At 46.5% G+C, this 15,000-nt stretch overlaps 1 protein-coding gene across 1 annotated transcript in view; it reads right to left on the reverse strand.

Moving 5' to 3' along the window:
• dab2ipb (DAB2 interacting protein b) overlaps positions 1–15,000 on the reverse strand; it is a 230,284-nt gene that overhangs the window by 29,855 nt on the left and 185,429 nt on the right. Inside the window, 5 exon segments of the mRNA XM_048259739.1 lie at positions 5,317–5,706; positions 5,709–5,870; positions 9,288–9,302; positions 10,678–10,764; positions 10,962–11,115. Of these exon segments, the coding sequence (XP_048115696.1) occupies positions 5,317–5,706; positions 5,709–5,870; positions 9,288–9,302; positions 10,678–10,764; positions 10,962–11,115 (808 nt within the window).

A 15,000-nucleotide genomic window follows, 5' to 3' on the forward strand; every position in this document is an offset into this window, starting at 1 on the left:
AAGGTCAGTGTTGGCAAAACCAGGCTAAGCTAACACTGGGCTCTTGACTGCGCAACACGCTGCAGTGCACACACATTACTTTAGATCTATTTATACTCATAGTAGTGTAGTTATACTCGTAGTAGCATAGTTATACTCATAGTACCAGTAGTGTAGTTATACTCGTAGTAGTGTAGTTGTACTCATAGTTATACTCGTAGTTGTGTAGTTATACTCGTAGTAGTGTAGTTATACTCATAGTAGTGTAGTTATACTCATAGTAGTGTAGTTATACTCATAGTAGTGTAGTTAGACTCATAGTAGTGTAGTTATACTCGTAGTACCGGTAGTGTAGTTATACTCGTAGTAGTGTAGTTAGACTCATAGTAGTGTAGTTAGACTCATAGTAGTGTAGTTGGACTCATAGTAGTGTAGTTGGACTCATAGTAGTGTAGTTGGACTCATAGTAGTGTAGTTGGACTCATAGTAGTGTAGTTGGACTTGTAGTGTTTTACTACTCTGTAGTATTACTTTGGACCGGTGTTAATGCTGCTTTCGAGAGGTCTCGTAAATCCGCCGCCCGAGTTGGAAAGTGTAAATTACCCAGCTTTCTTGCGGCATTTTGGACAGGCACGCCCACTTTACCCTCAGAGTAATTTGAGGGCGAGGTGGGTGGACGACGACCTTACAACAAACATGGCTGCGCCCATAGTTGAGATGAGATGACATTTATTTTTTTTGCATATGTATTGTGTTGCTCATGTTAAAGTTGATGTAATGCTCTTACACACTAGATTACATTGCTGCTTCAATCCGGTCACCAATTCATGCATTGCACGGTCTTGCTGTGCCTGCAATACAATGTAACAATTTGTTTTCCAGCCGTTTAGCTAGAGGCTACATGTAGCACAAAACAATAACAATGACTAGCCTCCTGCTAATGCCCCTCGTGGCTCGAGAGAAAGGCGTTCCTAAAGCCACTCATTGGTACATGTTGTACGGGTGAGTGTACGATGATTTACGAGACATCTCGAAAGCAGCATAAGTTTTGGCCAAAGATCGATGTTCTGTGTCCTGGGCCTAGGTTCTGTGTTCTGAGCTCTGTGATTTGAGTTCTGGTCCAGGATTCTGTGTTGTGAGTTTTGGGGCGTCTATATAGCTGTGTGTGTGTGCATATGTGTGTGTGTGTGTGCATATGTGTGTGTGTGTGTGTGTGTGTGTGTGTGTGTGTGTGTGTGTGTGTGTGTGTGTGTGTGTGTGTGTGCGTGCGCTTTGCCTCTATGCCACGCTAGGCTGCAATACCTCCTCATTATTGGCTAACGAGGGCTTGAGGACAAGCTGCTCCCACGCACACACACACACACACACACACACATAGACTCACACACACACACACACATAGATTTGTTTCAGTGGACACACTAACTAATCAACGCCTCCCCAACTCTGGCCAACAGATAAACCTCCGGGGAGGAGGAGGAGAGCAAAGGCCTCTCTCTCTCCATCCCCCTCTCAGTGTGTGTGTGTGTGTGTGTGTGTGTGTGTGTGTGTGTGTGTGTGAGCAAGCAAGCTCATATGCAACCAACACTTAATTCACACTCAACCCAATGGCCAACAACTCCTGACACTGACACACACACAAATGATACTGTCCAACTACTAGCCCAAGCTGTGTCCATTCTGCCCTGCTTGTGGGGGGGTTTTGTAACAGCCCCAGCCCCAGGGGTAACTTCAGGGGAGCGGGGTAATTAATCAGCTCTAATTAATGTCTCTCTCACACACACACATACACACACTGATTCTTAGGGGAGTACAACGACAAGGAGAAGTATGTGTGTGTGTGTATCTACAGTATATGACTGTGTGTGTGTGTGAGCGCGTGCACCCTTTTCCTATTTGTTACAGTAGCTTTCCTGCTCTTTTTGCAATAAGCTAAAGCTCTGTGACTCCAGCTAATGTCTGATATCAGCCAACCAAGAGAAAGAGAGAGAGAGAGAGAGAGAGAGAGGGAGGGAGAGGGAGAGGGAGAGGGAGAGGGAGAGGGAGAGGGAGAGAGAGAGAGAGACAGCATGGGTGTGTGTGAGTGTGTGAGAGAGAGCAAGCACAATGCGTCAGGCTTGGGATAGCAATCTGCTCAGCGTTCTCGGGTAGCTTTTAAGGTGCCGCTCGATAAGCGAGTGAGCGCAGAGAAAAGGGTCATGGAGAACGAGAGAGAGATAAGATGGAAAAACACGCTGATAACAAACACAACAGGGCCAGCGCAAATGAAGAGACAGCAGCTCGCTCATGAAGAAGGGATGAGGTGCAGGGGTGGCACACACACACACACACACACACCTACTAAAACATATTGAAACACACATACATATTCACCCCTCGCTACATAGCATTTCACCACACACACACACACACACACACACACACACACACACACACACACACACAGATACCTACTAAAACATATTGAAACACACATACATACATACATACATACATACATATTCACCCCTCGCTACATAGCATTTCACCACACACACACAAAGGCTAACCAGGAAGTTCACGGCTTGAATAACGGGCCACATTCCATTGCGGTCACTCGTCAAAATGGAGGAAAAGCAGAGACGACCGATATAAGGCAAAGTCTAAACAAATCCACCCGAAAAACGTTCTGTGTGTGTGTGTGTGTGTGTGTGTGTACCAGCGACATGACCCCACCATCTTTGGTCATGCCGTGCCAGTGTTTACAATCTCTTCTCTGTGTCCCCTGCAGCCCTGTGGAGAGACACTGACAACCTCCCAACCAATCACAGGACAGGGATAGGACAGGAAGTGGGAGAAACAGCCAATGGTGATGGCTGGCTCCAGCCCCCTGCTGGACAGAAAGAGGAAGTGGAGTGTGTTGTGGGTGTGATGGGCGGATGGACCACAGTGAGATTATTTATTGCTTCACACACACACATAAACACACAGCTGCACTTGGGCAATGTGGATACTCACCCTCAAAGACCAAACCCACACCCACACACACACCCACACAAACTTGCTTCTCTCAGGGGTTCTCAGCTACTTTTCAGGTAGACATTTTCCAAACCATTCATCTTCTAAAACCTAAAATCTCACGCTCTCTATCAGTGTGTGTGTGTTTGTGTGTCTGTTTTTATATTGGCATAATGTTGTTTTCACAGTGAGGGAGGAAGTCTTGAGTTCAGCCGTAACACAGTGACCTCATATTCTCATCTCTCTTGACTTCTGCAGTCTATTATTCTTTTTAATGCATTCTCTTCCTTTTCTCTCCCTCCCTCCCTCCCTCCATCTCTCTCCTTCCTGCTTCAGCCTTCCTGTCTCTCCACTCTCTCTCTCTCTCTCTTTCTCTCTCTCTCTCTTTCTCGCTCTCTCTCACATGGCAAGAGATCAGAGGATTACAGCGCGTTTGAAATTTAATAGCGTTCAAAAACTAACCTCACAAACACTCACACACTCACACTCACAAACCCCTCAGGTACTTCACAACGCACATGGAGATCAAAGGTCAGGATGAAAAGAGTAGGCTGCCCATACACGCACACACACACACATGCAATCTCACACACACAAACACACACACACACACACACACACACACACACACACACACACACACACACACACACCCTGGTATAGCACGAAACAAACTAATTTAAGCTGCTTTGGTTCACACAAACATACGTAATCACAACTAAGCATTCTCAAACTGCACACACTCCCCATAAAACAGAAATCAGCAGCCTGCTAAAAGACTGAAAACAGCCATCAGCAGATCTGATATCCTGAGCCCACACAAAAGTCCCAAATTTACGTGCACGCATGCATGCACACACACACACACACACACACACACACACACACTATCCACAGCATCACTTTTACATTAGCATTGCCTGTGCTTTGTACAGAAACTCAAGGTATCAGTTTGTCTGGGTTATCCCTGGCCAGATGACACACACACACACACACACACACACACACACACACACACACACACACACACACACACACACACACACACACACATCACACACACACACACACACACATGCCTTGCCAATGCACACTGTAGAATGTGGACGAGTGTGCAGGTGCCTGTAGAATGTGGACACACAGACCACACACACACACACACACACAGTGACACACACACACACACACACACACACACACTGCTCTCACCTTGGCCTTGCCGGTGCTCTGTAGGATGTGGACGAAAGTCATGAGCCATCTCCTCCTTGTTCTTGACGCTGAGCTGGCTCCAGCACAGAGCACAGCAGCATGTAGTTGTTGGTGGTGTACTCCGCGAACTCCTTATAGAGCTCCATGGGCAGGATGCTCATGCTCTGGTACCGCGCCTTGATGCGGATCATCGCCCCCGGCGCTTTGCTTCCCGATTGGGCAGGCTCACCGGTACCACTTCTCCACGAACTGCCGCCCACTGACCGGCGCCCGACAGGGATGTAGACCTGGCCCACGAGTTGTTCTTGTCGGCCTTCTTCTTCTTCTTGTCGCTGTCCTTGTAGAGGTGGACGGGCGACGCTGCGCACGGGCGGGTTGGAGAACTTCGAAGTGCTGGCCCAGAAGGCGTTGGCCTTCAGCTTGCAGCTGGTGAATGCGGGAGAGGCTCTCGCCCAGGCACAGCTTCGCCGAAGTACTTCTTCTTGGCGGCGGGTCCTTGGCCTCGATGATCCACAGCCGGGCATGTTCTCCACCGGGCGACAATTGTCCTGGAGACGGACCAACGAGAGGTGTGAGCAAGGGGAGAGAGAAAGAGTGACAGAGAGAGAGAGAGAGAGAGAGAGAGAGAGAGATGAGATTAAGAACACACCTTTAAAGATTCAGAGATTAAAGGTTGTATCAGCGATAAGGGGATACGTCACTTCTGTTGATGTTCAAACAAACAGAGAGCTAGCTCGCTACTCCCTCCCCTCCCTCCAGTCCCAAATTTACGCACGATGCATGCACACACACACACACACACACACACACACACACACACACACTATCCACAGCATCACTTTTACATTAGCATTGCCTGTGCTTTGTACAGAAACTCAAGGTATCAGTTTGTCTGGGTTATCCCTGGCCAGATGACACACACACACACACACACACACACACACACACACACACACACACACACACACACACACACACACACACACACACGCACACACACACACACGCTGCTCTCACCTTGGCCTTGCCGGTGCTCTGTAGAATGTGGACGAGTGTGCAGACCAGATGAGACACACACACACACACACACACACACACACACACACACACACACACACACGCTGCTCTCACCTTGGCCTTGCCGGTGCTCTGTAGGATGTGGACGAGTGCGCAGGCCATCTCCTCCTTGTTCTTGACGCTGAGCGCGGGCTCCAGCACAGAGCACAGCAGCATGTAGTTGTTGGTGGTGTACTCCGCAAACTCCTTATAGAGCTCCATGGGCAGGATGCTCATGCTCTGGTACCGTGCCTTGATGCGGATCATCGGCCCCGGCGCCTTGCCCTTCCCCGGATTGGGCAGGCTCACCGGGTACCACTTCTCCACGAACTGCCGTCCACTGACCGCGCCGACAGGGATGTAGACCTGGCCCACGTAGTTGTTCTTGTCGGCCTTCTTCTTCTTCTTGTCGCTGTCCTTGTAGAGGTGAATGACTGCTTTCACCGACGGCGGTTGGAAGGCTTCAGTGCTACGCCCCAGAAGACGTTGTCGGCCTTCAGCTTGCAGCTGGTGCGGGCGTAGAGGCTCTCGTCCAGGCACAGCTCGCAGAAGTACTTCTTCTTGGCCGGCAGGTCCTTGGCCTCGATGATCCACAGCCGGAGCATGTTCTCCACCCGGCGACAATTGTCCTGGAGACGGACCAACGAGAGGTGTGAGCAAGGGAGAGAGAAAGAGTGACAGAGAGAGAGAGAGAGAGAGAGAGAGAGAGAGAGAGAGAGATGAGATTAAGAACACACCTTTAAAGATTCAGAGATTAAAGGTTGTATCAGCGATAGCGGGGATACGTCACTTCTGTTGATGTTCAAACAAAACAGAGAGCTAGCTCGCTACTCCCTCCCCCTCCCTCCTGTGCAATTAAAACTCTCCTAAACGCGCATTTCGTCGGTTATTGGTTGAAACACTTTATTTTGCCTTTGAGTGGGTTGCCAACCCACTTGGTAGCAATTGTTTTTGTGTACAGATCTCGGAGCCTACAGTAGGCTGCCTACAGAGACGCAGTTTTTTGACGGCCTGCTTATGGGGCAGACAGCTAGCAGATCGTTAGGAAAGAATAGATTAATGTGAGCATTTTTGTTTGGCCCTTTTTTGGGCCTGAAATTGCTGATACAACCTTTAAAAATCAGGTGAACTGCACTTCACCCAGATATGCCAACTCTCTCAAGGGCACCATCGAGCATCTTGTTATTTTCTGTGCAAACTTTTGATAACATTGAAACATTGTCTTCTCTCCTTGTTCTACGTTGTTCATCAGCCAGATGTAGTCAGGTCATGGTCTTATAAATAGAGAACACCACAGATACTGTATGCTACACAAAGGAGGGTTGTTTTGGGGTTTCTGTTCACTTCTGCATTTTCAGAGGTTTTTTTTGTGCATCTCTTCAAAGTACCAAAACATGCTCTAGTTTTTGAGAAGAGACTACTTTGAGAAAAGCTTCCCTGTGCTCAGCTGCTCATCATCTGCATGACCAGAGAGAAGCGACAAGTGGCCTTCGTCCGACCCCAGCCCCCGCTGGCCGTGTCGGAGCAGATGACTCTGCACTTCCCATTACACACTGTCCCTCCTGCCAACTCTGTGTCTGTCTGTCTGTCTGTCTGTCTGTCTGTCTGTCTGTCTGTCTGTCTGTCTGTCTGTCTGTCTGTCTGTCTGTCTGTCTGTCTGTGTGTGTGTGTGTGTGTGTGTGTGTGTGTGGCCGGTGTCAGAGAAACCGGGTCAGTGGTGATAATAATAAAGTTTAATGAAGCAGCATAAAAGTCCATGATTGACACCAGAGTCCTGCTTGCGGGGTCATAAGGGGCAGATTTATGAGGGAGGGAAGTCATAACTGCCCCCACCTCCTGCCCCCTCCACTACCCTCTCCCATCAATGGTGTCTCAAGGAGATGATGTCATCACGCTGACCGCTCAGCAGAGACAGGGAGGTGATTGGATCAGTCCACTCTGAGCTCATCAGTGGCGTCTCAGGGAGATGACGTCATCACACTGGCCTGAGGTCAGCTTTTTTTCATTTTTGCACTCAATGCCCTCACCACGGTCCACTGCAGCTGCCAGTGTCCAGTGCCCCCAGCCTTCTTGTATTGTGCATGACGAGGTGCATGCCATGCTATGACTCCTCACTCTCTTACACGATGTTCATTTTACTTGGTTGTCTTTTATTACGTTTTATTTGGCCTAGTTAAAAGTTCAATTCTTTGTCATTCCTCCAAGGGCTTTTTAATCATCTGGTTTTGTCCTAATAAGGTAAGCATCCGGAGTTTATATGGTGTGGCATTCCATAGATCAGAGAGCCTTCAGGCATGTGTACATCCTAACTGATATGGTGAGCTGTGCGCTAGTCATCACACAGATGCTGCGTGTGTGTTTGTGAGTGTGTGTCTGCATGTGTGTTTGTGTGTGTGTGTGTGTGTGTGTGTGTGTGTATGTCTGAGCAGTAGTCATCACACAGATGCTGTTATGACGACTGAGGAGTTCACTGTTCCACAAATCTTATCAACAATAAATAGATCAGCTTTGGACAGCAGCCTAACACAAACATCTGGTCCAAACTGTCTGTGTGTGTGTGTGTGTGTGTGTGTGTGTGTGTGTGTGTGTGTGTGTGTGGCGCTTACAGATGCCTGTACTGAAGCCCATCTGTAAAGAGGATATGAGTGGAGGTGGCTGAGAAACTTTAGTTAAAACAGAATTAGAGCCTCATCTGTTAAATCATGAAAGATGAAGGTGGGAAAATTTGTCAGACTGTGTGTGTGTGTGTGTGTGTGGGAAAGAGACAGGAAAGACACATTTATCCAGCCTTGGCCTGATTTGAACCATATACTAGAGGGTTGCTGCTGCTGACTAAAAAACACTTTTCCCTCTGCCCTGCTCAACCCTCCCTCTCCCCTAAACCTTTCTCTCCTCCCTCTCCCCCAACCTTTTTTTTTCTCTCCTCCTCTCCCAAATGTGGTTCTTTCTCCCCTTCCCCAATGTACTTTTCTCTCCTCCTCTCCCCAAATGTGTCTTTCTCTCCTCCTCTCCCCAAACTTGTCTTTCTTTCCCACTCTACTCTTTCACTAATCGCTCCTCTCTTCCCAGACATTTCTCTCTCTTTCCTTCCTATCTCATCTATCTATCTTTACTTCCTTGAAACCCTCCCCTCCTTCCCAAAACTTTTCTTCCCCCAAACCCTCCCTTCCCCAAATTTTGATTTTCCAAACCTTAACCCTCCTCCCCCAAACCCTCTTCCTTTCTCCTCTCTTCAAACCCTCCTTCCCCAAACTTTGATTTTTAAACCCTTCTTCCCCCCAAACCTTCTTCTACTTTCTTCAAACCCTTTCTCCTTCCCCAAGAACCCTTTTCTCTTTAAACCCTTTAAACCCTCCCTCTCCCCCAAACCCTTTAAACCCTCCCTCTCCCCCAAACCCTCTTTTAAACCCTTAAACCCTCTTTAAACCCTTTTCCCCAAGCAAACCTCTCTATCCTTTCCTCCTCTCTCAAACCTTTTTCCCCAAACCCTTCCACTCCCTCTTCTCTGAATTATCAGATGGGAGGTAATAGCTCTTGATAGACTAGACCTTATGTGGAGCCGGTTAGTGGCCAGTAGGGCTGCAACAATTAATTGATTAATCGATTAGTTGTTGACTATTAAATTAATCGCCAACTATTTTAATAATCAATTAATCAGTTTGTGTTGTGGACAATACATCAGTATTCTCTGATTGTAGTTTCTTAAACTTGAATATCTTCAGCTTTACCTGCTCCTCTATGACCGTGCACTAGAAGTCTTTGGTGTGTGAACAAAACAAGGCAAGGCTTTGGGAAACAACGATCAACATTTTTTCACCATTTTCTGGCATTTTATCAATTAATATATTAAAAATAATCGCGGAAATAATCGGCAGATTATTCGACTGTGAAAATAGTCGTTAGTTAAAGCCCTACTGGTCAGGTTGTAGTATTGGGGTCCATCAGTCAGTGGCCAGGGGGTGCTAGCAGTGGCGTCATGCCCATTGAAGTTAAGGGGGCACGTGCCCCCTCGGATTTTCCTCCCTGATAATTTTTTTGATCATAACTTTGTTCCTATTATGCTCCATAATAAGCTCCAGAACGATCCAAATGTATTCTTCTGGATGTGTAATAAACCGAAGCAAAATAGTTGAAGACCCGGCAACATCAGCCCTTCCCTAAAATTGGTGGTTCGTGTATGTTCTCACAACTCACACGCCAGCATTGAGCTCTCGCACGTTTTGCTTTTGTTGAACTGTTACAGTTATTGTTTTAGCTAAAGTTTTGAACAGTTGAACTGTTACAGTTACAGCTTAAAACATAAATCGCTAATGGAGTTGAAGTGGTAAGTAGTCTAGCTACATAAAAAAGTAGTGGAATTATTTGTGGTTAACCAGGAAATTTTGACTTGCGATCAAAAGCTAGAACTATGGATTTGATGTTGGCCATGAATTGTGAGCATTACGTTAACGTTAGCCTACTGCGTACAACATTGAAGGATTTTAAGTGGATGTTTTCCACTTGTTCTCTTCAATTATCTCAAGAAGAACTAATGTACTGAAAAAAGGGATAGGCTACCCGCTCAAAAAAGGAGGCCTAAAGTTGTTTTATATAAATAGAGATCGCTATATGACCGCGGATGTAGAGGGCAAGAAAGTATAATAGTCTCGGCCATGTGCTCATAACTTAGGTTATCAGGTCACTTGCTCATGATTTGCAGGTAACTTACAAAATGAGGTAGCCTATTGCTTGCCATAATGGTAATGAAAAAATATATTACTAGTAGTAAAAAGGATTCAAAAATGTAGTGTTACCTAACCTACTCAGCACTGAAAACCAACAAACTTCTTTCAAAGTCCTTCATCAAATGAATTAAGATTAAAATAATTTAATTTCTGAGCACCACAAGTCAGACCTCAGCACCTTTTAAATGTAAGATTGTTCTTAGGTCACATATCAATCAAATCATAAACAACTGCAAATGGTACTGTTTTTAAAATCATGTGTAGTAGGCCTAAGTGTAAATGTGCGCCTAAACATGCTTTTTCTTTAATGAGCTTACACTTTAATGAGCCTAATTTGAGTACATGAGCCTAATTTGAGCAAACCTACAGTATGTGTTCTTCTTTTATTAACTTACAAACAGGGAGGGGTTGCTGCTTGTTCTGCTTTGTATTTCTGTCCCTCCAAAACTGTATTGAAATGGTATGTTTAGCAGCCAGAATTTTAACATCTCAGGGGAGAAATTCGCCGCCCCTCTAATATGAGATCTCCAAAAAAAAAAATGGCTCCCCTGAATTTGGTCGCATGACTCTGGGTGCTAGTGCGCTGAGCCGATGTCTCCCCTCACCTTGTTTGTGTGTGTGTGTGTGTGTGTCTCCCCTCACCTTGTTTGTGTGTGTGTGTGTGTGTGTGTGTGTGTGTGTGTGTGTCCCCCTCACCTTGTTTAAAAGGGACTGCCCTGCCCCACCCTCCATCCATCCACTTGTCCCTCTCAGCGGCTGAGCGGCACGAGAAACACTTACTGCCCGTCGATGTAGTCACCTGAGGAGAGGGACATAAGACATTACACTCAAGGGTGAAAGTGGTGCGTGCGTGCATGTGTGCGTGCGTGCTTGCCTCGAAGCAGTAGTCCTGTCCCAGGATGCTGCTATGTACAGGTTTGATGAGCACCTTGTCCTTCATGCTGAGAGGTGTGTGTGTGTGTGTGTGTGTGTGTGTGTGTGTGTCTGTGTGTGTACCTCAAAGCAGTAGTCCTGTCCCAGGATGCTGGTGTGCACAGGTTTGATGAGCACCTCGTCCTCCATGCTGAGGTCCAGAGCTTCGACTGCACTACTGGGGCTCAGTAACGACTCGTGGGAGCGAGACTCCTTCAACCTCGGCATCAGATGGGATCTGTGAGCACACACACATATACACACACACACACACACACACACACACACACACACAGAGAAAGAGAGAGAGAGAGAGAGACAGAGAACATAAGAATACTTACTTACTTGTTTATTTACTAAACCAGAACATCAGACAACATCAGTGCACTGAAAGACAAGATGCCGGCATCAACTAGGATCCACAAAAAGACTCCTTTACCATTTCATCACGTGGGATCTACTGTGCCCCCACAACACACAAGAGACCACATATCGCAGCTATCACACACACACACACGCACACGCCTAAGAAAGGGGAAAAGCAAATGACTAAGGAATTAAGTCATCAGCTCTACAGACACACACACACACACACACAGATAAATAATCATCCAACCTTTGCGTCATATGACTTCCACAAACAGCTAGAAAGAGGGAGAGAGAGAAGGAGGAGAGAGAAAGAGAGGGAGTGGGTGAAAGATGGCAGGGGGGTGGACTAGAAAGGACTAAACATACATCAGCACGCTTATGTGAAGTCATTTGTACTGAGCACTGCGGAAGACAGGGAAGGAGAGAGAGAGGGAGAGAGAGAGAGAGAGGGAGAGAGGGAGAGGGAGGGAGAGGGAGGGAGGAGAGGGAGAGAGAGAGAGAGGGAGAGGAGAGAGAGAGAGAGGGAGGGAGGGAGAGTGAGGGAGAGAGAGAGATGGAGGGAGGGAGAGAGTGAGGAATGGAAGAAGAGAGGGGAGGCTAACACAAATGCAGGAAGGAAGAAAACTATAAAGGAATGAATCAAACGAGAGAAAAACAAAAGCCTGAGTCATGGAATGCATTCAGACACACACACACACGCACGCACACACACACATGCGCACACGCACACACACACACATGCACACGAAGAACCCCAAACAGTCACTGACTCGTGGGCAAGTGCAACAAGGAAAAAAAATGATCAGATACCAGGGAGTATTTCAAACAGTCAAACAACAATAAACACACACACACACTCACACTCACTACACTCACACTCACACTCACAGGGATAACGCCCGCTGAGGTGTCCTGCTATACGGAATTAATGGACGAGGGCGAGAGGCAAAGAACTCTCTGACGCGCAGCGGAGGGGAGTTGCCTCCGCCCGAGTCCATTAATTCTGTATAACAGGACACACCTCGAAGGCCGTTATCCCGCTTATCACCCGGTTGCTATGGAGTTACATTTGTTTCACTTTTATGAGTGAGCAGTAGCGCAATTTGAGCGCAGAAAAATATTTTCAGCGAGCATACAAATTATATTTTGAGGAAAAAAAAAATTGTAGTTGAGCCACTCTAGGCAATAGTCTTGCCTTTATAGCATGCAAAGGAAACAAGTGGTTCCGTTTAGAATGAAGCCGACTTGTTCGTTGTAGCCTACAACTTTCTTTGGCCCTATAACAGCGATAGCGATAGCTTGTTTACAGTTGATTCCATTGTTGCGAAGCCTGCTTCCAGAATCAACCGTCGTCCTACTATGGTTGTTATAGTTATCATTCTTAAGCATTGATATGGAACGGTGATTAAACCCTCTCCATGTTTGTGTACTGTCTGTCCACTAGCCACTTTTTACCACTGTCTTACTGCTTCACTGTTTGCATGCTATATTAGCACATACAGTAATATAACCCTCCCTCCATCCCACAGCGGATTGTGGTCACACTTATATCTATACTTAATACTTAATGCTTAATAATCAATACTTGTATAATGGCTGTAACCCTATTACGTCAACCCATTCTTGCACTGATATAGTTTTTCTATATTACCTTGCCTACTCTGTTATATGTCTATATTTATTTTATGCTGGTCTCTAGACTTTATTCTTGTACTGTTGGACTTACTAATTTGCACGATCACCATGACACTCACCCTCACAGAGCACCTTACCTTTAGCCTAGAAATCTAGACGCACCCTAGCGGCGGCAAATTAATTTGCTCAGCCTGTACGTCTAGTATCAAACCATAGGAATTTCTATTGACTGACCTTGGACGCCATCCAATCACAGCTCTATTTTGTTAGAGAGTCTTAAGGCGGCTTAACAGGATGATGACAGTCCCACGACGGGTGAACAACAAGGAAGGTGGCTATGGCTTAACTAAGAGCGTTGTTTGAATCGGGCGCTTACGTCGACTTGGAGGAGTTGGACTTGTGCTTTTCTTTAAAAGTTGAGCAACACAATGCACTTAAGTCATTCCTTTTTCAAGAAGGATGTATTTGCCGTTTTGCTGACGGATACGGGGATATGGTCAAGGCTGGCCTATTGCATGCCTAGGCAGTTTGAAAGACAATTCTCTGCCCGCCCCTTAGATTAAGTGAAGTGAATGGGTCGATTCCCGACTATACATTTCAATGATATAGGATGGCCCGCCAGGCTACCTTACCTTACTATGTACAGTGAATCACAGGCTCAGTCCCTGCCTTAGTCATTGCAAGCGCCTCATGCTTAATCACCCCTAAGCACACTATGCACACTATATACAATGCACAACGGAACAAACATACACACAGAAATACATATTCAAAGAAAAACACTAAAATAAGACTAAGCACATAACATGTGTGTGTGTGTGTGTGTGTGTGTGTGTGTGAGACTCCCACACAGTGTTCTCCCTGGTCTCCCCTCAAACCCAGTGTTTTACAGGCCAGCCCATCCAAACCAAGCCAATTGGCTAGCTCTCCATAACGAACCAATTACCTCCTAATTATGTGCAAGGCTGTTCACTGATTACACACCCAAGACTATTATGCATATCTCATTTTACAGGTAAGCACACTCAAACAAACACACACAAACGCACACACTAACACACACACACATAGTTTCACACTGAGATAGACATTCCATTATCATTAACCTTGCTGGAGGCATTCACTCATCAGATAGCGAGAACATGAGTGTGTACACGTGCATGTGCCACACACACACACACACACACACACACACACACACATGTAGACACACGCATTAGCGCATTCTTAACAACCCCTGTGACAGGCACACCAGGTCAATAACTACAGACAATGAGATGCAATATCTTTTTAGTGCTGCACACTGTGGGAGTGCAATACGCGCATACACACACACACACACATACACACACACAGACACGCGCATACACACACACACACACGTCTCAGTAATGACCTGTGTGGCCCATACACAGCCATGAATAACCAGTACTGGGAATGACTGTCCAGTCGGAGGCCCTTAGGAGTAGGCTCTTTATAGAACACACACACACACACAAATAGAGAGAGAGAGAGAGAGAGAGAGAGAGAGAGAGAGAGAGAGAGACTCCCTCTGCAGCGATCAGCAATGCTGGCCGTTCTAATAACACACAGCCTAGCCAGAAATGGACAATAGTCACTTGGCAAGAATTTCCATAAATCACACTCACACACACACACACACACACACTCGACAACATCTTAATAATCCCAGACACACCCACTGTGCTGCAGATGCAGCCAGAGACGACGGCTCAATATTCCACACTCTTTTGGCCAACTCCCTCCCTCTCCATCTCAGCTAGCTTATTTAGAGCTCACTCTAAGATCTCTCTCTCTCTCTACCGCTCTCCTCATTCATTATCTCTTTCTCTCTCTCTCTCTCTCTAGCTAGCTTAGAGCTCACTCTAGGATCTTTCTCTCCCTCTACCTCTCTACTCCCTCCCTCCCTCTCTCCACCTAACTTAGAGCTCACTCTAGGATCTCTCTCTCTCCATCTCAGCTAGCTTAGAGCTCACTCTAGGGAGGGAGCTGTCTGCAAACCACTGGAGCTTCACAAAGCAAACTCAAAGTGTGAGTGTGCGTTTGCCTTGTATCTCTGTGTGTGTGTGTGTGTGTGTGTGTGTGTGGATGCTGTGTG

The sequence above is a fragment of the Alosa alosa genome, chromosome 12, assembly GCF_017589495.1.
Source record: "Alosa alosa isolate M-15738 ecotype Scorff River chromosome 12, AALO_Geno_1.1, whole genome shotgun sequence".
Classification (NCBI taxonomy): domain Eukaryota; kingdom Metazoa; phylum Chordata; class Actinopteri; order Clupeiformes; family Clupeidae; genus Alosa; species Alosa alosa.